This window comes from Pipra filicauda, unplaced genomic scaffold (genome assembly GCF_003945595.2).
Source record: "Pipra filicauda isolate LSUMZ 115617 unplaced genomic scaffold, ASM394559v2 scaffold383_size682061_pilon, whole genome shotgun sequence".
In the NCBI taxonomy this organism is placed as follows: Eukaryota; Metazoa; Chordata; class Aves; order Passeriformes; family Pipridae; genus Pipra; species Pipra filicauda.
In genome coordinates, this window is record NW_024104513.1 from 24,433 (window position 1) to 48,634 (window position 24,202).

Here is a 24,202-nt window from a genome sequence, read left to right on the forward strand (position 1 = left end):
TACACCTATCTGAGGCTTGTAAGTTGTGTCTTATGTCATGTGTCTAGCCCAACTTACAATAAGCCACTTGTTTGAAGGTACCTGATACACTGTATAAACAGCTATAAAATAAGTTTATAAGTAACTGAATTGAGTCAATAAAGCTCAACACCTAATATCAAACACAATTGATTCTGGTACCTTGTAAATCTTAAGTGGTTCAGTGCCCTACATCAGGAACAGTTGTTTCCTGGGTTGGCTGGGTCAATTGTGTCAGCACAGCTGATGGCCTCTGAAATAGAATTTTGTCGTGAGTTTTATTCTGCATTACAGTTTTACCTGGATTGTGACTATCAGTTAAGTTCTTGTGTCACATGTCCAGTATCTTTATTCTGAAATAATGCTGCATGTATCAGGCCTTTTCTGATGATACAGGTTGAGAAGAATCACATCTGATGACACTGTTTAACATAAATAGTTTGCAGATCCACAGCCAACTGGACTGGCTGAGTATCTGGCACCATTTATATTTTTTTTTTCAGTTGCACAAAGTTATAATGATCCTCTGGTGCCCACTGAATTAGTCCATCTGAAGTCTTCAAAAATTATTCCTGCCTAGCTGTAGCTGGATTTTATAACAAGACATTTTGAAACACTGAGATAAACCTCCAGTCTGACCGTTGGAATCCTTGGAAGATTGTGATGGCTCCAATGTTTCATGTTCTTGATACCAGTGAGCAATCTCATTTGGTGCCATACCAGTTATCGACTGTTGAAGTAATTAACATTTCTAATCATTGTCCATGTCAGTAGTTGGTCTCTGAAGACAGGCCATAAGGAATAGTCGTACAATGTAGTCTGCTATTGTCTACCAGTACTTGGTTGCTGGATCTGAAAGCTTGTTTACTTGTGTATAACTATTCTAGTGACATCCCACAAAGTTTATGTGCAGAATTTGAAATAAATTTGCTTGCTGCTGGGACATACACCAAGAACCCTGTTACTACTGGACCTGTCATGTCTGGTGCTTTTTGGATTTCTGATATAATATTCACTAGGGTGTGTTGAAGTGATGTAAAGATCTGTACTTGATCCACAGTTTGCTCAGAGCTGGTAGCCTGTTTCAGAATCAGGTACTCCAGAAATATTTTCAGTTGATATTTAATTTAGTCAAGTACTTGAAAAGTAAAAAATCCCCTTAGTAAATGTATATTTAGAATCTGTATATTTGGGGATTCTCATTTTAGATTATGAACATGTTGGAACGTTGCTGCATATGCTGTGTCATTCAGGACCTAAAAATGTGATGTTGTGTTTTCTGTCTGTGGGATTGAATCCATTGCTGCTTGTATGATTTAATGAGATTTTTTTGTTTTAACCAGCAATTCTCTAGAAAGCCTGTTTTATGACTTTGCTTTCAAGTAAAAGACACTTGTGTTTTGATCTGAAACACGTTTCTTTTTCCACTGTAAGAATATACTTCTTTTCAAGTTACTTCTGTAGTTTCTGCAAAATCTTAACAAATGAAACAGACGTCCTTGACAATGCTCATTTCTAAGTTATTTACATGTCAGGTTATTCTACATGCAAAAACTCAAGGTAGCACATGTTAATCAGGAAATTCTTTCAGATCCATGAACCATTTCTTTTGATATGTCTGAGTGGTGGGCTGGTACAATTGCTGAGTGGTCTATTTTATTTTTTTTAAGTGGTTAGATGAAAGCTCCACATCAATATTGCAGAGCTTAAAGCTGCTAGTCCAGCCTGTTGAACTTCTTGACTTTGATGAAGACCAAAGAATTGTCTGCTTGAGGCTTGGGATAGGGAGCCTGGGAATTCTGTGTTCAAGAAAATTCTTTAAAACAGTGGGCTGCTTTTTCTGCCTTTTTTTTGTGTCTGGGGTTGTTTTACAACAGCAGAAGTTACTTAAGGTTGGCAGTCAGGGAATACTGTTTTTCACTGCAAGCTGTGTTGCTTGTGCCAAGGAGCAGACCAATTTTCCATGGTTTTGTTGAGTTAAATTCAGTAGGGTTGTGCGATTTGTGAGACCTCTTGTGCATAGGATCACTTCTCAGATAAGTTGAGATGTTACCAGCTGTCATTTTTGAGCACTGGTCTTTACAAGTCAGAGATGGGAAGTTTAATGATGTGATTTTCGAAACTAGGATGAGAATATTAATTTGACCTTGTTCAGGTCAACTTTTATCACATACTAAATTTTGGACATAGGAGTACGATGAGGTTTCTCTGGGTTGCTATTATATATGCTGCTGAGGTTTCTTGAGAATGTAACTGTCTTCGTTCTGTGGCTGTTCCAAGTGGATCTGAACTTCCTTACAGCTGTGCATTTTGGTCATCTGTAACAGTAGGTGGATGCAGACTTATTTTAAGAATTCTTTAGTGCATATTTTGATGGTTTTGTTGTTGTATTTTGATGGTCTGTGTTTTAACAAAAAGGACTGGTAGAGGTAACCTCAGTCTCACCTATGGCTTGGGTTGCCAGAGCAGAATGGTGGATGTAGTTGCTGATAGCCAGTGATTTGTTCAGCCTTCTTCAGTCTGTTACTTTAGATGACTCCTTGTTTGGATTGTGCCAAAAACCAGTCCTAGATTTGTTCTTAGCTAGCTGTCTTTTCCAGTGATTCTTCTTCAAATATGTGAGTAACTATTCTTTTTTTTTTCCTCTTTATTCTTCTCTCTTTTCCCTTTGGGTTAACAAACCATTCAAGGCTACTAGGCTGCTCTTTTTCTGCACATCCCTCTGTATCATATGCTTAACATCATATCGTTCATCTGCATTTCCTACTCAAAAGTACAGACCTGTGAAGCTATGTGCCAGATAGCAAAGTGGTATTTTTGTAGTCTGTGGGGAAGTGACAGTCTTCATCCTGATTGCTGTCTTTATAGAGAAGAATTAGAGCTTATTTGTCACACTGGCTCATCTCACTTACTTGCATCTCTGTGATGACCTCTCAAGTGCAAATACACCCAAGTGTGACCTATTTGAAAAGAAGCAAATTTAATTAAAAAATGGCATCTGTTTTGCTTCATCTGCGTAACGACTTCTAAGCTGCTACTTCAAGCTCGATATGTAATTAAGTGTACTTAAAATTACTATATATTTAATTCTTGTTTGGGAGAGGGATGTTAAGATCCATTCTTATGCTCTTGGATCACCATTCACCATTGTTAATTATTATGCAATAATAATCTTCTTTGCCCTGTAGCCACCTCACTTCTCAGACTGTTTTCCTGAGGATCACCTTAGCTGAAGTAACTGAGGGAGGCTGGATCCATTTTTCGTTATTCCCTGGGGCTACTCTTGAATAAGGGAGTATGAGGAGCAAGTAACCTATAGGTTCATGTAAGCCTACCTCAGGCAAAAATTGGGACTATCCTCAGGTAACATTAATGAATAATTCATCTTTTCTCACTATCAGTCATTAACATGATTCAGTTGGAGCCATAAAGATTTAAAAATGTTTTTAAAGCTTTAAAGCAGTGCATTTCTCTTGGGACCTCAGTTACAGCCATTGTTTCCCACAGAAGAGCTGGGAGATGCTGCCGGCCCCAGCAGCGGCGCAGCGGGACTGGGCTGTGTCCCTTGGGGAAAGTTGTTGCAGACTGGGCTCTTCTTGCTACAAGGCAGTTGCTGTCCCACATGTACTGAAACACTAATGGCAGACGTGCCAGGGGAGCGTACAGGGAAGGAGTACACATGTCCTAAAAACTACTCATTCTCCCAGCAGACAGATCAGATTCAGGAAGGCGCTGAGCCAGATTTCACCCACGTGCTTCAGTTTAATCAGTCCTGCTGGGGTAGATTCTGAGGTAAAGACTTTGTATCAATTTTGTGCAGGAAATCGAAGCAGAAACTTACTGAAGGATACTATTTACTAATTTTTTAGCTGAATATGTCTGTATTCCAGACACAAACCTGACTTTCCTGAAAAGAAAGAAATGTTATTTTTTTTAAAATAAATATCTATGTTGGGGCCTGTAAATATATATTATCTTCAGAAGTCCTCTTTAATAAGTGTTGTGCTAATGCTGTGAAATGTAAAGGTTTAATGAAAACTAATAAGCTATTCCTGGGAAGGCTGGCTGCCTCTCCTCCTTTGCCATTCTCCTTTTAAAAACTGGGCATGAGGTCTCTTGTGCACAGCTGCCTGAAGAGAGCAAGTTGTTTAAATGTGCTTATGGCATTATAAGATGAAGGCAGTAGCATTACATTACTGTGAAGAAATACAGGTGCTCGTATCTAGATATAACTCTGTTGTTAGTGGTTTGTTTGTGACTCATTTGAAGTCAATGGAAAAATGAGCAAAGTCTAAATACAGTCTTCTGTAAAGATGTCTGTACAGCTACTTGTTTAAATGATGATGTTTCCAGTTTGGTAAACTCATGTTTTAAACAATATTAAAAAAAAGCTTTTATCAAATTACTTCTTCAGAACTCTAACTCGACTCAGTATATCATTGATATTGATAGACAGTAGATATTTCTGTCACATTTCCTTTTAAAGCAACTGCATAAGACAAAATGGGAGTCACAGCTTGAAAACAGTGACATAGAATGAAAATACTAAGCAAGGTAGCTTTAATATAGAATCACAGAATAGAATAATACAATCATTTAAGTTGGGAAATACTTTAAGATCATCAAGTTCAGCCATAAACCTAACACTGCTAAGTCTACCGCTAAACCATGTTCCTACGTGCTGTATCTACACATCTCCTAAATACCTCCAAGGATGGTGACTCAAGTACTCCCCTGGGCAGCCTGTTCCAATGCTTGACAACCCTTTCTGGGAGAAATTTTTTCTAATATCCAATCTAAACCTCCCCTGGCTCAACTTGAGGCTATTTGCTCTTGTTCTATTGCTTGTTACCTGGGAGAAGAGACTGACCTCCACCTCATTACAACCTCCTTTCAGGTAGTTCTACAAAGTGATAAGGTCTCCCCTGAGCCTCTTTTTCTCCAGGCTAAACAATCCCAGGTCCCTCAGCTATTCCTCATCAGACCTGTGTTCCAGACCCTTCACCGGCTCCATTGCCCTTCTCTGGACACGCTCCAGCACCTCAGTGTCTTTCTTGTAATGAGGGGCCCAGAGCTGAGCCGAGTACTTGAGGTGGACCTTCACCAGTTCTGAGTACAGGAGGACAACCACTGCCCTGGTCCTGCTGGCCACACTATTGCTGATACAGGCCAGGATACCATTGGCCTTCTTGGCCACCTGGGCACACTGCTGGCTCACGTTCAGCTGCTGTCAACCAGCACCCCCACGTCCTTTTCCAGTGAGCAACTTTCCAGACGGTCTTTCCCCAGCCTGTAATGCTACCTGAGGTTGTTGTGACCCAAGTGCAGGACTCAGCCCTTTGCCTTATTGAATTTGATACCATTGGTCTTGGCCCATCAATCCAGGCTGTCCAGATCCCTCTGCAGAGCCTTCCTACCCTCCAGCAGACCCACACTCCCACCCAACTTAGTGTTCTCTGAAAACTTAGTGAGAGTGAACTCAATCCCCTTGTCCAGATGACTGAGTAAAGATATTAAATGGGGCTGGCCCCAGTACTGAGCCCTGGGGAACACCACTAGTGACCAGGCATCAGCTGGAGCAGCTCCATTCACCAGCACTCCTTGGGCCCAGCTTTTCTACCCAGTGAACAGTGTACCCATCCAAGCAATGAGCAGGCAGTTTCTCCAGAATGCTGCGGGAAATGGTGTCAAAATCTTTACTGAAGTCCAGGTAAACCACATTCATGTTATACTGTTTCAGCCTGAGATTTCATATTAATTATTTTTATTTTGAAGGAGATTACCTGCAAATTAAATGGAAGAGTCTTTGAATGAATCTGCAGATGTTATGGATGAAATGCTGGAAAGATTTGAGCACATTTTGGTCATTATACCCTCTTCTCCCCCATCATTCAGAGCAGGATGAGTGAAAGGGAAAAGCTTTCCCGCATCTCCAAAAGGAAAAGATGGTTTCTCCATTGAGGACTTGAGAGATAGGAGAGACATGCTTTGCTGTCAGCACTGACAGGCAGTAGGATAAAATAAAATGGAGGCTCTTTCACTGAAAGGCTGGAGTGCCAAAGCCTGGAGAGTCAAGCTGAAAAGGAAGACTAAACAAAGAAAGGATATTTGAAATTAAAATGTCTAATATTATTTTGTCAAACAAAATAGCCTTCAGAAGCACTCCATTATCCAGAGTGCTCCCAATTCAAATGTGTTCCTTCCAGGTGCTGTTCCCAGTCTCTGCAGCTTCTCATGTATGTACCCAGACTCAGCCTGGCTTACTGCTGTAGGGAGAAGGAGAGGAAGAGCAAGAGTTGCTTCCCATCCAGCCAGTTCACTACTACTGTGTGTGCACAGGATGCTCTGGTTGTTTACCCTTATTGACTGGCTGAAAATAAATACCAGTATTTGGTATTTATTTATACGATGATCTGTATGGCAAAATTGATTTATTTGAAATGCAAATTATAATTTATATTGAAAAACAATTGCTTTTCAATTTAGAGCTGTAAAAATAGTCTTACATTGGAAACTGAATGGGTGAGACCATTCACTTTGTTTGACTTTTCTGTTGTTCTTCATCCTGTGTTTCAGCTTTGCTTGTCTGCTACACACATCTGAGCTCACTGTGTATTAGTTATGTGCAGCTGCATTGTAAATGGACTAATGTGTGCTCAGAGTCAGCAAAGTCTATGTGATACATGTGTTATGTGCTGCACGAGCTTCAAGAACAGCAGCATAACAAAACATTTGCTGCTTTCCTACTGCTTCTGGAGTATTTTTTAGAGTTTTCACAATTTTCTTATTAATTTTGCCTAATTGATCTACCTGGAAAACCTTAATATCCTGAAATATTTGAAATTCCACAGTGTTATGTCACTGAACTGTCTTTGACAGTTCTGACAGCAGGATTTGGTTAATGTCACAATAGAATGATACTTGAAGCTGAATTGATCCTTGCATTTAGATGGGAAACTCAGCCAACCTTTTGCACTCAGAAGATTTGCATGCAACACTGCTGTATGGAATTTCTTTATTTCCCTAGAAACAAAGTGTCCTGTAGTATCAGTCAGATAGGAGGTAGCATATTACTGTAACAAAATAGCAGGATAAATTTTGGATTGCAAAGTTGAAGATGTAGTTAGAGATTAAAAGCACAAATAATAAGGAAATGCAAATGTGAAACGCATTGTCATGTGTCTCTGGTATTTGGGCTTTTGGGTATTGGGGCTTTTGGTAAAGCATCTTTTTGAGGTTTTGAAGCACTATAGCCTGAAGCTCCAACAAATGGGTTCAAGGATGTCTTTCTCTGAATTACTTGGTAGAGGCTGGTTTGCTTTCGTCTTGGTTTAACTATTTTTTTACCTGTGGAATATGATTTATCCTTTAAAGAGTAGAAAAGACTCTTTCACCAAAATCTAGCTTTCTTTACGGGGAATACAATGCATGCTGTGATATTGTGCATAATGTTTGATTTTTGGCAGTATGAATTGTCCTTTGGTTTAACTAGCATTTAGAGACACTTTATGACATGCTAGTAAGCTCTTATGATTTTGGAGATGGCTTTGTCATCCTGTGTTCGAGTATTGTTCTGTGTAAACAATGAAAATACCATACAATAGCAATTGATAGTTATTAGCCTTCACATACATTTCGGAGAATTCTCTGACCTCAAGAATCATTAAGTTATGTGTGGAAATTGAGAGACCTGAAACATCCTGGATCTTTGCTCTGCGGTTTGACTGTTTTAGAACAATCAAAAATGATATAATGTAAACTCTCCTAGAGTGTGTGCTAGAAGGGAACTGCATGTTTGTCATTTTCTGTTAGTCTTTTTTGCAGTGGTTTATCTTCCTTGTTCAGGTTTGGTTAATTCTTGTGTTTGGACTTTTCTGTGCCTACAAAATGACGTAATTGGCAGTAACTGGGTAAGAGTACAGACTTATTTTTCATGAAAACAGAACAGTGTGGAACTGAGGTTTTATTCAGGTGACTGGAGTTTTTCAGAATATTTATTTCGAAGGAGAATAGCTTCTCTCTAAACATGTGCTTCTGGCAAGATGTGATGGGCTGAGGAGGAGTGCAGTGCTGGCTGGATGTGCTGGCTGCTGGAATATTGCATAGGGATGGCTCTGCTGTGCCTGCCAGTGGTGAGAGGGCAGCGGGGCTTTTCAAATTGCTGCTCGAAATGTTTCTCAGTGGGTATGTTATGGGGTGGGATTAATGGGATTAATTCCTGTGTTTCCTTGCTGCTCGAGGTGTAATAGGAGGCAGTTCCTCATTCTTGAGAAGTGTAAGTTCAGAATACTTTGTTGACTGGAAGTCCTTAGACTATCTAGGACATTTTCCCATAAGCAGTTAGGGTAATGTTAACATCAGGTTAAGAGAGTACTTGAGACATGTCATCTTTTTAGAGGGAGAACTGAGAGACACTTGACTACCCAAGAGGAGGTAGGACAGTTGTGTGTGTTATTTGTTCCTCTGATCTCCTTCCTGTATTCCTGTGTAATGCTTCCTCTTGTTCACAAGCAATATAGCATTTCCTCAGGAAGCTTTTTTTTGAATTTTCAAATTCTAAACAGTATGAATGGCAAACTAATAGTCTTTCTCCAAAAAGCAAACACCCTCATGTATTTTCTTATTATCTTTTTGTTCCATATCAAACTTGTCTAACTGGGTTGTCTAATTATGCTACTGCCTTTAGGAACAATACAGAGAATAGCTGTAACAAATGCACAAGTGTGTTTATGGGAGTATGGCAGGCACTGGTTATCCATTTATATTCTACAGGAGAACCTGTTTCATTCAGAGCTCTTGGAAAATGTTCATGGAAACTTTTAGGGAATTAGGACAGCTGGTCTAGCAGACTTTGAAGTCTGCAACACAGCCGGCTGGCCGGCATTCCCAGTGCCAACTGGCTCAGCAGCAAGTAGAGACAGCAACTGTGATTTTGGCTTAGGAAACCCTGTATATATAGAAGATGACTTGATGACAGGCAAGACTCAATAAATCTGGTGACATAATTGAACTCTGTTAACCAGTGTTTGCTCTGTTGGGATTAAACAACACCCTGTGTTATCAATTAAAACTCATTATCTTTTCCTGTATTTCCTTTCTTCAGAGTAAGAACTTAGTATCTTCTCATTTAGTGTCTTCCTTTGGAATATCTGTCAGAACATTATTTTAACAGATGATTGAATTAGATTTCAGCTACTGTATGTCATTGCCGATCTTTAGTCATTGTCAAATTTCAAATGAAATGTCATCTGGAAGTAAGTTGTATGCAAAGCTACAGGAGTTTGGCTCTGCATCTGTCAGGAGACTTTGTGAATAATCAGATTTCCTGAGAGGCTGTGGATTTCTCACTTCATTGACTGATGCTTTTTGCCTTATAGTACAAAAATAGAGAAGGAGAAAAAAGAGCATGCTAAGCTACATGGGATGATCCGTACAGAAATAAGTGGAGCTGAAATTGCAGAAGAGATGGAGAAAGAAAGAAGGTTCTTCCAGTTACAAATGTGTGAGGTAAGATGCAACATGAAATTCATATTGTTCTGCTGCTGTTTTTAGGAAAGATTTGAAAAATGCAATTGTTTAATGGCAGTTGTGACACTAAAGGGAAATGCCAAGTTGTTAGTGGCCTCCACTTGTGAAAATACATTTTTTTTATCATCCAGATGTGCAAACTTTGGAGGGAATTTAGGTATGTTCTAATTTCACTTAACAAGTAAATTAATGCAAAGCTCAATAAAACACTAAGAGATTATAATAAATAAGCCTTTACACTACTAATTCACTGTAAGTTATTTTAAGCCCTAGATCATTCTCTGAATTGTTCCCTGTGCTGACAGCTGTTGCGTTGTTATGAGGAGAGACTCTAGTCTAGCACAGTGCTGGGCTGATGCAGAGAAAAACTGCTAAGGTTGGAATCTCGTTGTCTTTCAAGATGTTTCAGAATGTTTCTATTTGGAAGTCTTTGTGATTTTGCAGTATGTTAAATCTCATGTGAATATTTTTGGTTCGATTTGTTTAAGGACACATCTGGTTCCGTGGTTGGGAATTCAAATTGCTGTGTTCATTTTTTCTGTGCATTAACTCAAAAATATACCATGGGTGATTTTACTGTGATGACTATAGCTAATTTGACTCATATGCCAGCATAGCATAACTGCAGTTGTCCTGAATACCACTTCTAGTAACTGCATGCACTCATACCTAATAGAAAAGCTTCACATTCCTATACGGAGTCAGACTAAAGTGTTCAAAACCCATAAAGGGATTTGAGTACCTGATAAACATATGGATGTTGTCAGCTAATTGCCCATCTGTATCCCTCCTAAGAAACAACCAGGAACAGATGCTTCTCTCTTACTGTGTCACAGTAAAGGTGAAGTTCACTAGTCAGTTGTAGCAGTAATGCAGGGTGAAGTCTGTGAAATTGGATCAGGGTACCTCAAATGTAGAATAGCTAAAGTGTATCCTGTATTTCTTCCGATTTTGAAGAAAAAAAGTTTTTAGTTGGTTACCTCTGAATAGTCAGAAAAGGGGACCTTTTGATAACGAAAACTATAAAATCAACAGGTAGATTTTAAAAACTGTTAAAATAATCCTTCACTTTTTTTTTTCAGTAAACTGGTTTCCTCCTTAATGACATCTGTTTAGCAATGAATTTAGCAACTAGTGAGACACATTCTTAGATGTGCTGCTAGGTTTATGAATGGTTTCCTAAATCTACCTCACAAACACTTCCATGCTTTCTTTAATAGAGGCTTTCCCTAGGAGCCATAAAGGATGTTTTAACAATTTGAACAAATCATAGTGAAATATCCTCACAGGATATAAAAAATCAGCAGTGACAAAATTCCATTTGTGTGATTTAACCCTTGATACCACTTTTTGATGCATTCTCTTTTAGGTCCTGTAAATCTGTAACTGTTCAAGCTTATTGAAATATAACTGAAAATAAATGTTAAAAAAAACACTGTAGCAGTAATAATTGATTTCTTTTGTGAATTACTGTTTTAACAGTATCTACTGAAAGTCAATGAGATCAAGATTAAAAAAGGAGTGGACTTGCTTCAGAACTTGATCAAGTACTTTCATGCTCAGTGCAAGTATGTTTTAGTTTTCTTTATATCTACACAATAACTGGAGCAATGTTTTGTTTTCAACTTCTGACATCATCATAACGCTTTTCTAGAATTTTCAAAATAAATATTAAGATTCAGCTGTTCTTGCTGATGTCTCTTGACAGATTGCTTTTGTCATAGACAAGTCATTCCTTTTGTCACTATTTTCTGGAACATGTAACGAGGTTGAACTTGTTGGTTGAAAGGAGTGCCAAACAATAATTTGCCATGTTTATAAATTCCTCCTGAAACAGAGCTATTCGGTTGGTCTATTACTTAGCAGTCCGTTAGTTTTGATGGACTTTTTTAAGTGTATCTGGCAATGATCTAAATTAATTCTCTGCTAAAGAAAAATAAATTGCATAAGCAGTGGGTTTAAACTATATTAAAAGAATCACTCTTTTTCTAGTTAATTGGAGGACCCAGTACTAAAACATATAGTTCTCATTAGAATTATGTACTTTTTTATGATAGTCTTACAAATCAGTAATGTAGCAATGAAGTCACAGCTATAACCTTGAAAGAGCTGCTGCTAACCTGTTGAAATCAGTAAGTTTTCTTCTTCAAACACCAGTTTGCATCTATGTATTTTTTTCCCTATGTTGCTTTTAAATCAGTTTTACTTGTGGTATGTCACTTATCTGCTCTGTCCATTTAATAGCAATTCAACAACATAAATGCTGTGCTGCGTTGTCACTTTCATGTCTGCTTCCCAGAATGAAAATATTTTGTGTTGCAAACAATGCAGCAATTTTTAATCAAATATGCATGTAATTGTGGTTTCTTAAAATTTATTTTTAAAATCAGAATTACTGAGTTTTTTAAGAACTGGAATGCTGGGCATAGATAATGTTACTCTGCCAATATAAAAATACATATAATACAGTAAGATGTAGCATATTCAGTTTACATGTAGACTATAGTTAATGCTTGGGAAACAAAGGGGATTTCCTTTAGTAGAAAGATTGCATCAGACGTGAAATTATTTGGCTTCAAGAAGTCATAATTATTTTATATCTACTAGAGCTTTTGCTGTTCTACAAATGAATCTTGCTTGTTCTGGGCCTTCACAAAATGGGATGAGAACCTGTATTTGAGGTGAGAATGAGGAAAATTTATGTGGCAGTGGATTGTGGCAGTTCTGAATCTAATTGGGGATTTTGCATGTTAGAATAAGCTATGATGGAAATAAAGAGGTGGATCAGCCAAAGATGCATTAAAAAAAGAGTTTAATATTTTGAAGTTTATGGCATGGCATAATAATATGCATGTCTTCCTTCGGCAACTTTTTAAGCAGAAAATACAAAGTAAAGTTTAATAACAGCTTGCTTTTTGCTTTTCTTTTTAAGTTTCTTTCAGGATGGGTTAAAAGCAGTTGAAAGTCTCAAGCCTTCAATTGAGACGCTCTCGACAGATCTTTATACAGTGAGTAGCAACCTTTCACATTTGTGTTGTAAATTTAGTTTTTTACAGTAGAAGCATGAACATTTTGGTTCAGATTGGCTGACTGTTTTAGTAGTCAGCATTTTAAGGTTTTCAGTAGATTGTTGAGAAAAATCTTGTTCCAATATAGCATTTAGAAGCCTTAGTTTTAGTTCAAGACCCCACTGTATAAAGTGTTAGGAAAACAGCCTTTGCTCTAAAGTGTTTACTGACTAAGTGGAAAAGAACATGTGGTTTCAAATGGAACACAAGGAAGCAAGAATATTGTGAGGCAATATCAGAGTCTTAACCCAGCAACATCCTTGCCATTATCAAGTTTTCTGAAGATATAAAGGAAAAGAAATTGAACACATTATCTTTTCTCTTTGTTTTCATTCTTGATGAACATTTTTTAGAAAAATGAACCAATTAAGCAGCAAATTTGAAAGACCTGCGTTGAAAATAGAAAATAACGTTATTTTTAACCTGTGTTTTTATTCATTCAAGATTAAACAAGCACAAGATGAAGAAAGAAGACAATTAACACAGCTTAGGGATATTTTAAAATCAGCACTCCAAGTTGATCAGAAAGAGGTGAGCATATAAGGTGGTTTAACTTTGTAATACCTATTTAATTACTTCTAATGTAATGTTAGTATTCAAAACAGTTATTTTAACATTTATCAGCCATCTAATTTCTTTTGTTCAGTCATCTTTGTTTTGATGTTGATGTTGAAGTGTGTGACAAAAATTTTTAAATTAATGCCCACTAAAAATACAAGACTTACTCAAAAGTAATTTCTTTGTGTTACCAGTATTGCAAAATAATTCAGATGGTGCACTGTTGCAGACTGAGAATGAAAGAACTTTGGCAGTATCAAGGAGACCCTATTCGTGGAACCTTATCTCACAGTACTAATCCAAACTGTGTAAAGATTATGTGAAACTGAACTTCAAATCCCAAACCACCTCTGTCATCTGCAAAAGTAACAATTAAGTTTACTACTCTGCTGCAAGATGCCAGGGTTCAAATGTGCAAGGGCTGGGTCAGTTTGGCAATCCAACAAATAAGTATTTTTTGAGTTTTGATTATGATTGCCATTAGATTTAATGAGTTCTGGAGTAGTTTCATTTGCGGACTCTGATCTGGAAGTAAGCATCTTTTGTATACTGTAATCCTAAATATTGGGTCTACTTTTGTTTCAGATTGCTAGTGCTTCCTCTTCATATAAATAAATGCTTGCCAGCTTCCTTTGTGTGGCTGCTGGGCCATGAGAAGTGATGAATGAGCCCCCTCCCCCTTTTCAGATTCTCTTTCTGAAGGGATCATGATGAAATAGTTTAGTCTGTAGAGCTCAGACTTCCTTGATCTTTTCCGGTCTTGCTTTGATCTTCCCATAAAAGTTACGGTGACTCCTGGCTTTTACTGGTGACAGATGATGGTTGTTGAGCAATGTAAATGAGTGAAAGATGTCCCTGCCCACAGCCGGGGGTTGGACTGGATAACCTTTAAAGGTCCCTTCCAACCCAAATCCATGTGATTGTGTGACCTGCTGCCAGGCATTTGGAACAACCTTGAACGCTCTTCACTTCGAGATGCTGTTTGTTACCTTTTGAAGTTTGTGATAATGACCATTATGTACGAAGCTCCATACAGGCTGCAGGCCCTTTCTTAGATTCTGCCTGGCATTCAGGACTCACTGATTTGCCAGAAACTTCCAAATTTGAGCTCTGCAGAATTAGAGACTAGTGATCCTCATGGAAATGGTGACTGCTTTGGGTTCACCATTGATTGCCCACTCTCAATAAGAAGTCATTACTGTTTGGGGTGTGTTAGGAGGCTTCTTATTTTAATTGGGTCATTGCTCAAGGGAGATACCAGAAACAGTTGGGTGTCGTGGTTGCTGCAAATGATGCTTCTCTGTTTACCTCTTTATCAGTGATACTGATATTAAATGTATATGGAAGATGTGATGAGTACACATCTGTTCATAGACTCATAAATTAATAATACACGTAAATTTATTATTTCAGCTGGGTTTGTGACATTTAAAAATGCAAGCATAAAAAGTGCTTTGTGCTATAGCTATTATTTATTAATTCTTCAAATCTAGATATAGATGCTTACCTGCAGAGCACGAGAAATATAATTATTTTTAAAGTTTTTTTGAAAACATCAGTTAATCAGTGGGATGCCAAAGAGCTGTGATATAATTTACTGTTCAACTCACTAATATTATTCTTGTTGCACTGTAATTTCCTTTACTATAACTGATTTCTTTTTCCTTCCTAAAATGCATTTACATTTTGTGACCGAAGTCTAGGAGAGTAAGTGTTACCATGTTTTAATGAAAATAGTTGGCATGATTTCCATTCAGATTTCAAGAAACTGGATTATTCCTTTGAGCTCTTGTCTGTTGGCATGAAAAGACTGGTTCTTTCTTTCTTCACTTTGGTTTGTTTTATTACCAAAAAGGAAAAAAAAAAAAAGTTACCATATTCTTCTTGGGAAAGAAAATTGCTGTAAGACAAATTGGTGATTTCTGTGACGTTTTCTTTTGGAAAATTAAATCCAGTTGCTTGATTTGATGTTCTTGCAAGATTTTGAAAATATATGTACTTTTAATTAAAATGGACTTCATGTAAGAAATGATGGAATGTTGACAAATATTGATTCTGTTGTGTTTAAAAAAAGAAAACACACAAGCACTCATAGTGAACTTTCTTTTGTTGTGCCTGTAAATGTAGTTTCCTCCTGCACAGAACTTCCTCAAACCTGGTTTGTATTGAAACTTCTTTTTGAAATGTCATTTCATGTACATCTTCGTAATTTTTAATTTTTAAACTTTCAGTTTTCAAACTATAGAGGTCTTGCAAGTTTTGGAGTCACCCTTAGAGTCGTATTGCCTAAACTGTTCTCATTTCCATGACCTTGGGTGAGGTCGTCTCCTGTGACTGTAGTCTTTAGATTCGCTTCTACTTCTTTGGTAGAACCTGTAATCTATTTAGGCCTCTGTAAAATATGACAAATTTTGTGTTTCTTGACAAAAATGATAGTAGCTGTGCTATAGGAAAGGCTGCCTGCAGGGGGTTCTGGTAGATATGTCTTTTAGAGGCTCTGTGGGACGGTAATAAGTAAGGGATGGATCTCTGAAACATCCTGCAAATGCCAGAGAAGTTCAGCTCCGGAAGAGCTGTAAGGACTTTTTTGGCAGCTTTATACACAGGAGTGATCTGAACAGTCTAAAAATCCTGCTCCATAGGAGCTGTGGAATGACTAGCAAAAAATTTGTGGTGTATAATTTGAAGCACCTTGTATTGGAAAGGTCTATTGTGTTCACATAGTGGGGCTGATAAATTGGATTTTGGAATATCTCTTACCAGTAGTCACAGACCATCTTTAGAGAATACTGTTTTCAGATTTATTTCATTTTTAGCTATGCTGTTCAGCTTGAAGTCAGTCTGTCTTTATAACTTCGGAACAAATAATTTCCAACCTCTTTATGGTCAGGGAAGTGGTTCACTAAAAACATGCTGCAGTTAAATGACTCACCTTTTTTTTTTAATGCCTATCTGCATTTCGAAGCTGATAAAGTGGTCAAAGTTCAGTTTCTTAGGCTTGTGTACCTCAGTCTGTTCTGATCTTATTATGTTCAAGAGATATTTAAAATGACAATACTCTGTGCTAGGTATGTCCTCTATCCTGTGGTGATCCATTTCCTCCCATAGGTAATGTACATTGTTGCTGCTCCTCGGATGAGGCCATTGGGTCTGACTCTGTTATCTGTGATTTGTATCTCTGGTATGTGCAATATGCAAACCAGAAGTAAGGGAAGATCCTTTGGAGAGCCTGCATATGGAAAAGGCATGCTGAAATTGTCTGGAAGGATGTTAATTGTGATGGTGATTTGTGGGATGGCATCCTGTCTGTTAGGAGATAGATCAAAATCATGCACTACTCATCAGAGAGCTGTGGAAAACCATCATCTGACAATCACCTTGGGCATTACTGATCTGGACATGACCTGAACTGAGGATTTAAAATGGCAGATATGTTTGTCCTTAGGTTCTTTTCATGAAATAGTATTAAATTTTTTAAAGATACTGTTCATAGTAATGAATGTGTGGAAATACACGTCAGCTACAGCAGCTTCCTCTCCTGCTGAAATAAGGCAGGAAGCTTGTATTACTGGTTTGCCAGTTTGGCCAAACACAGCAGCTGAGTGTAAAAAGCTGAAGGGAGGGATCCGAAATGCAGCAGAAAATAATGCACAAAAAGGAGCAGCTCAGACTTAAGTAATGGGAGTGGTGCTATGAGCAGGTGTTGGAGGTCACCTGAAATCTTTACATAATTGAGGATGGGGAGAACTGAAATTAATTTCCTGTACGGCCTCTAATCTTCCCGGGAATGGAGTTCCTTTACTGACTAATGGAAGGCAGAGATCAAGGCATTGGTAGGGCACAACTGGCAGTGTCAGATCAGATTTTCTTCAAAGTCAGTAAATGTACACGTGCAGTGCTTCTTAATGAGAGACAGGAATTTTTTATAAATGTTGTGGCTCTACGTTGTGCAGAGTGCAAAACCAAATAATTCTGTGTAAACAAACTGGAGAGAAACGATAAACAGACTGGTTTAAATCTGAAGGCATGCTTTGTCAGGCACAAACATTTAAGTAGTGGTTTTGTAGTGCCTTTAAAAGCCTCAGATGCATGTTGTATCTACCTAATACAGTTCCTAGATCTCTAGCTGAGAGTCAGGGAAGTGGGCACAGGTTGCTTCTGCTGAGAAGGAGCACCAAGGAGGGTTGCAGCCTGTGTTGAGCTCAGCTCATGGTTCTCAGGACCACTGAGCTCCAGCACTGTGTTCAGGATGAACCTGAAATCCTACAGCTTGGAGGTGTGGAGTCCTCAGTGCTCTGAACAGGGGTGTAGGTGGTAGCTCTGTCCCTACCATCAGGTTTAGAATAGCTCATAGTCATGTAAGAGAGCTGCTTTGTGGGTTTTTCCCTTGCTATATTTGTATTATCTGCCTTATATAACAGAAGTGTAATTATGTCCATAAAGCAACGATAATAGAAAAAAAAGCAATTACAGGTATTAATCATTGTTACTGTAGGCATTTGAAAGTCCATCCTGTCATGTTTCTGCTGCTAATATAGCATGACACATCAGATTCCTCATTTTTAGGTTCTTACTTTTTAAGAAGGTGGACTCTTGCAGCAGTGGGTCCTGCCTCTGGATAGTTCGGAGAGCAGTGAGAAGGGTTTAGTTAATCCTTGTCTCTTCCAGGGCCAGAATTCTACTTTGTTCAAGATATTTTGCTTTAAATTATTCTTCTTCTGGAAATGATTTTTCAGTTTTCCTATATGACTCCTGAACTATATTACCAGGAGGTCTCTTGTACTTTTCAGACAATAACTTGACTCAGTTTCCACAAGGAAAATCACTTCTTCAGATTGATGTAGGTAATTATTTTTGTTACGATGGAAGGGTAGACTAGCAATTGCAGGTAATAGTAATCTTGAATGTTTGTACCCTGTAGTGTTTGCATGAGCTGGAAAACCCACTGCTTAATTAAATTTTGAGCTGAACCCCCAATATATTAAGGGCAATAGTAAATCTAAATAAAGCAAGTAAAAGGATTTTGGCAGTTGCTGATAATGACTACTTATCAAATGTTTTTTGTGCCCTCTGAAGAAAGAAATGGATCTTGTTCTTTCTCATTGAGGGGGAAAAATATGCTTCATTTGGCCTGTTGGATTAGAGCAGAAGGAGAAGCTCTGAAACTCATTAATGGGGGGTTAGTTTGGTTGAAAGTGTGGAATGCATTATAAATTGCTGTTGATTATTTCAGGATTCTCAGATTCGGCAGAGTACAGCTTACAGTTTACATCAGCCTCAGGGAAACAAGGAGCATGGCACTGAACGGAGTGGTAGTCTGTATAAGAAAAGTGATGGGTAAGTACTGCTGGAGTTTACTGGAAAAAACATTAGGTCTTAAGAACTGAAGCACTGTCATACAAAATATATTTAAAACTGAGTTACCTTTTTTTTCCCCCCCCCTTTAAACTAGAATCAGAAAAGTGTGGCAGAAGAGGAAGTGCTCAGTTAAAAATGGTTTTCTTACAATTTCCCATGGTACAGTAAGTATTTGTTTTCAGTATTTTATGTACATGGTTGCTAATACAAAAAGGCAAGATCTGCTGGTCTATATTTGTAATTTGGAATTAGCTAGATTCCTGATTCAGTGTTTTGAATATGAGTGATATTATTTTTTTAAGGCAACTTTTCAGAAATATATCAAGACATACGCAGCATCTAAAAATACAGCTATTCTAATGCTTATGACTATTAATGGGGAAAAAGGGCTTTTTTAGTGACTCAGTACACGTAAATGTTCATATTTTACCAGTCTGTCTAAAAATACAAATTCAAACTTTTTTTTTTCCAAAGATATAATTGGGCATTAAGCCATCTTTTAGATAGGAGTTAAACAACTTTTTATATTTGCAAGATAAACTGAGAGAAGAGTTGCAAGATAAACTGAGAGTATGCTGAATCTCTTCTCTCCCCCAGATTTGCTGCTATGTTGTAGTCTGTTAGGATGGTAGCTCCTGAGAAGTAGCTGTTGGTGAAAACCAACTCTGAAAACAACTTCTGCCAGAATTACAGGAAATAGAGAGTTACAAGTCCCTCTCTTTTACTGCTACCAATATTTGAAACACATTAGGTATAAATATTTAAAGTTTGTTAAAATTCTAAAAATTTATACTTCCATGTTTTGGACCTTTTGCACTCGGCTTTCAACTTGATCTTGCTTTCCTGTAACTTTTCTCTTTTTATACTGTTTTCTCAAAAAATTTGAGAAACTTTCTTAAGGCAAAAAATAACTCAGTGACTCTATTTCCCATTCTTGGTCTAATAAACAGTCCTGTTTCTTGATCCTGTTATGAACTTTTCTGTTCTTCATCCTGTTATGCCTGTTGCTATGACTACAAGTTGACCCTGGCAGCATAAATGAATCAATCTCTCATTTGTGCATCTAACCATAAGCTGTTGCCTTCAGAATTGATAACCAGGAGTTAAGGAGGAGTGTAAAGCCAGGCCTGCAAAGCAGAGTCATTGCTATGGCTTTGGAATTGTCCACCAGTTTATCCCTCTTATCATTTGAGTGTGTATGAGTTGTCTTTGTCAGAGAAAAGTCTGTTGGTGTATTCTGTGCTGGTGTCTGTGAGTGCTGTGATTGCTCTTGGTGCTGGACATGCTGGGCTGGTACCAGTCGGAGTGTAGCTGGGGCAGCTCAGAGCTGGCAGGGGCTACAGAATCCACCTGGGGAGCAGAATTTGAAAACTTTCACATGCGAGTACAGTTATTGAATCTATCAAGATACTGCTTTCTTCTCTTTTTATAAGCTGTCTACCAGATGGTCTGACATTTTTAGAAGCAGTAAGTTCCCACTGAAAACAGTGGAGCTGTAGCTGGAAATCAGTTCGTAGATAGTTTAATGTGAGTTCAGATATGTGAGTTTCACAGGTTTGGTCTTGATTTTCCTATATTGCAACATTAAAAGAGTCCCTTCTTGTTTTAAAATATGCTCCTAAAAAGTATTTTTACTTATTTACTCACTTCCCCCTTATGTATTGGTGGCAGTTTTATGTAAAAAGTTAATGAATATTTTGTAGACACTGAAACGAGTAGAAGTGATTTCTGTTTATTAAGAATTTTTTTAATACCTTCTGAGAATACTGAAGGAACAACACTGATGTCCAAGCTTTCTCAGGGTTGATATCTCCTGGTCTCTGAAATATGATGTACTGTTCTCTTGTCCCAGCAGTTCATTAAAATGAACCATCTCTCACAAATTCAGTTGACAGTTTTGTTTTCTTTATGAAATACAAATTTGTAAATGCTTTTCCCTTAAAGGCTAAGTATTCTTCATGGATTTCTCTTCTTTGGTCATGTAGGCTCTCTTTGAGGGACTATTTTTTCAGTTAGTTTCTAGAACAGCTATCCTCAGGCACTTGCAGATGCTGTATTCTGAGCTAAACTTACCTGCCAAGTGCTCTCCTGACTCATGGGGAGAATATGGTTGGTTCTCAGTCGCCCAGCTGTGGTCCTGAATGTACCTGCCTGCATTGCAGAAGTTATACTTTTAGACAGCTAAAAGCTTCAAAGAAATTAGCATTCATAGAGCAACGTGCAAGGTAATGGCTGATGGAAAAACAGACACTGGTCCTTTGTGTAATTATTAGTAGTCGGAAATTTCCTGACATCTATCTGACTGCAATTTAACGTACATGGATGAAGAAACAATGACAGAAGCAGATTGAACCATGTAATTAGAAATTCCTAAGTGCTTTTCAGAGCAAGAAGTCACAAGGAAGAAACTTAGATTTCAGAAATGTCAGATTCCTCAAAGTTGATTTGTGTTTAAAGAACTTAAATGAAATTTGCTGGTTGTCTGCAAAAAAAGGAATATAAGATAGCCTCATTGTTGAGGAATCTTTCTTTGTTATTCTTTCTTTACTACTGGGAAGTTTAATCTACCATGATGATTAACAGGACAATCTGAAGACAAAACAATCAGATTTAATATTTTTATTCTGAAGTTAATCACTGTGATATCCAGAGAAATATGCATGATGAAATCAGCCAACCAGTCTGTTAAGTGGACACGTTAGCTTGTGCCTTTTGTAAAAGTCAGCTCTGTATCATGGCACTCCTGTACTGTTTCAGATGCCTAACCTTTTGATTCCTACACTTACTGTTTGTTGCTGGAACAGATCCAGTCAGTCTTACAGGATAGGGGATTGCCATTTCTTCAGGAAGTAGCATGAGTTGATGCTTAGGTCTGTGTATGGCATGTTAAGAGCAGCACATCTTTTGAGGGTTGTTAACATGCTTGTTAACAAGGTGTCCAGAAATTCAGCAGTTTTCTGAACAGAGACTTGAGCAGGAAAACGAAGCTCAGAGGATTCAAAGTAGCATAATAGCAGTTACACGTTTGTTATCATTTTCTACATCCAGTGTCTCCTAATCCTGCCAAATGTCCAGATCCACCTACAGTAGCTTCGTGTGGCTAAAGAATTTGTACAGCCTTACCTCTCTTTGTCTTTTACCTCCAACTTCTCCCCAAGCACCATCTACCATGTGATGTATACACGTTGTCCACCAGGTAACAGGCAAGTGTCAGGGTGGTGGGTGGAGATAGACTGTTATTTGCTGCAGGGTAGAAGCATGAATGAGGTGCTATCAACCACATGCTAAGGGTTTTTAATACCCTTGTTAATGCTGATTTCAGGTTAGGAGATCCTCAGATAAAAGCTTTAGAATATGTGTGTAGAATATGTGTGGCCCAGGATGTGTTCCAGGTTGTTGCAGCCATTTCTTTGGCTTCTCAGATCCCGATACAGAATTATTTATGCTGCATGCTCTTGACCAGCGAGACGAGTTCTGTGTGCATTGGTCTTACAGACCTCTCTGAAGTATTTTAATGCATTCATGTACAGCTTCATATTTTATAAGTTATAGAAAACTAATTAGGTCCCAAATGCGCTTCAGATCCAAAGTCCTGGGACAAAGGGATTCTCTCTTAACCTAAATGTACTTGCATTTTTACATTCTCACAGAGGCTGTGAGAAAAGTATATGTGAGTTGCCCAGTGTCTATCTAATTAATAATTTATAAATATTTCTATGTAAATATATGTAATTATATACTTATATATAATTTATAACTAAATAATTAAATCTGTATGCACTTTTACTACTAAAAGGAATGTCTGGAATTCAAAAAGCTATTTATTAGGCAGAGAATACAATGTGGTTGTCAATAAATTGTCGTCTTGCTGCCTCTGAAACCTCTCTTGGGTATAATTCATTTTACATTGACCAGCAAGTGACCTGCAGGTTTATTGTTTCAAAGCTTGCATGACTTTGTTTTGTCTGCTGCTTATGCTGGGCAAAGCATGAGCCTGCTGTTTTTCAAGGACACCATGCTTCTTTTTTTTTTTTTTTTTCAAACAGGAAAAAACCCCATAATTTTTTCCCTTGTTATGTTTCTCTGTGTGTTTGATTTTTTAAAACTGGTGTTCAGATAAAATGATGTTGTTCTTTTTTGGCCAGCTACATTGTTTTATCAGATTGTTTCAAGGGAATCTGTACTCTTTGGACTCGTTGTCCCTTCATTTTTTGAATTAAATGTTTTCATCAGTAAATTTAGAAGAGATTATGAGAATATCTATGTTTGTTATGATTCATTGCGAGTTAATTACATTTTGTGATAGTTCAGCTTCATTTGATAATGTGTTTATGAATATTGCTATCTTTATGATAGTACTTTCCTAATCATTTAAATGACTGTTTTTCAGATATTATTGCCTAGAGCAAAGGCTCACTAGTTAAATCTGTTTTCATGATTTAATTACTCTAAAAGAAGAGTGAAACTAGTTATCCATTGTAGGAAGTGCAAACCATTCCTCAAGTCAAGTTTACAAACGTGTCTTTCTAGGTCCTACCCTCGGTCTGTAGAGCAGGTGGGTTAAGGGAAAGAAGAGGTTAGTGCAGAGGTGCTATTTGAAAAGTCTTTGTAGACTTTATGAGTCTCTTTCAAAATGCAGGTTGCTTATGCAGTTTGCTGTGTTTTAGGAAAATATTGCCACTTTCTATTAAAAAGATCGCTGAGAGGAACTTGACTAGAAACTTGACTAGAAAACATGTATCATTATAAAATACATTTTGTTTTACTAGATTTTTTAGTAATCGGATAGCTCAGTTTAGTTTTACATATTCTTGCTTCAAGACTTCTCTGTGCAAGCTTCCTATTTCTTCAATGTGTACCTTTACTGATTTTAAAATTGAGCATTTATTCTAAACTGGTTACCTGGGACCCTTCAAAGACATTAGCAGGAGTCAAACTATTTCATTACTGAAAACTAAACAACTGAGTTTTTTAAAGTAAATGTCTGAGTGTTAAGGGATTAAATGTAGGATGAACCTGTCTCTTTTTCATTCCTGATTCCTTCAGATAAGTGTTACCGGTTAATGATAATTGAAGTGATTTTACCCTCTTCCCCTTTCAAAATTCTAGTGTCTATCCAGTTACCAGTGAATAAAATGTTCAAATATAAGTAGTTTAAAAACCATGATGCAGATGAAAACATGAATCAAAACCTGGGTACCTTAAAAATTAAAGAGCCATTTGTCAAGTCTTCTTGGCCAGTGGGATGCTGTCCTATGTTTTCAAACTGCAGGGCTCAGTCAGTATCAATGTACTAAAATGTGTGCGTTTTATCTTCGAATAGGCTAACCGACCTCCAGCAAAGCTCAATCTGTTAACCTGCCAAGTGAAAACAAACCCAGAGGAGAAAAAATGTTTTGACCTCATATCACGTAGGTTTGTTGTTTAGGTCTTTCTACTTGCAGCTCATAGCAGAGTTTTGCATTATTTCTGTAGATGTGTCAATAATCCACTTGAACATTTTTACAGTTGTAGAATTCTTCACTTTATAAAATGCCCTTCCTACGACACTTTGACATTTCACTTATTTTAGCATAATGCAACTAACTGTACCTGTTTCTTTGGAAAACCGCTTGTTTTAAAAGATGTCTTAATTCCTTTTTTATATATCATTTTGTGCTGTCTTACAATAG

The 24,202-nt window shown here is 37.6% G+C and overlaps 1 protein-coding gene across 2 annotated transcripts in view; it reads left to right on the top strand.

The window, feature by feature from the left end:
• The window catches only part of ASAP2 (ArfGAP with SH3 domain, ankyrin repeat and PH domain 2), a 63,368-nt gene that overhangs the window by 14,629 nt on the left and 24,537 nt on the right, over positions 1 to 24,202 (top strand). For both annotated transcript variants that reach the window (XM_039384878.1, XM_027713392.2), the window contains exons 5-12: positions 9,396 to 9,525; positions 11,029 to 11,114; positions 12,479 to 12,554; positions 13,059 to 13,145; positions 14,871 to 14,879; positions 18,406 to 18,509; positions 18,625 to 18,694; positions 23,854 to 23,941. In XM_039384878.1, the coding sequence (XP_039240812.1) occupies positions 9,396 to 9,525; positions 11,029 to 11,114; positions 12,479 to 12,554; positions 13,059 to 13,145; positions 14,871 to 14,879; positions 18,406 to 18,509; positions 18,625 to 18,694; positions 23,854 to 23,941 (650 nt within the window). The remainder of the gene's footprint in view (positions 1 to 9,395; positions 9,526 to 11,028; positions 11,115 to 12,478; positions 12,555 to 13,058; positions 13,146 to 14,870; positions 14,880 to 18,405; positions 18,510 to 18,624; positions 18,695 to 23,853; positions 23,942 to 24,202) is intronic.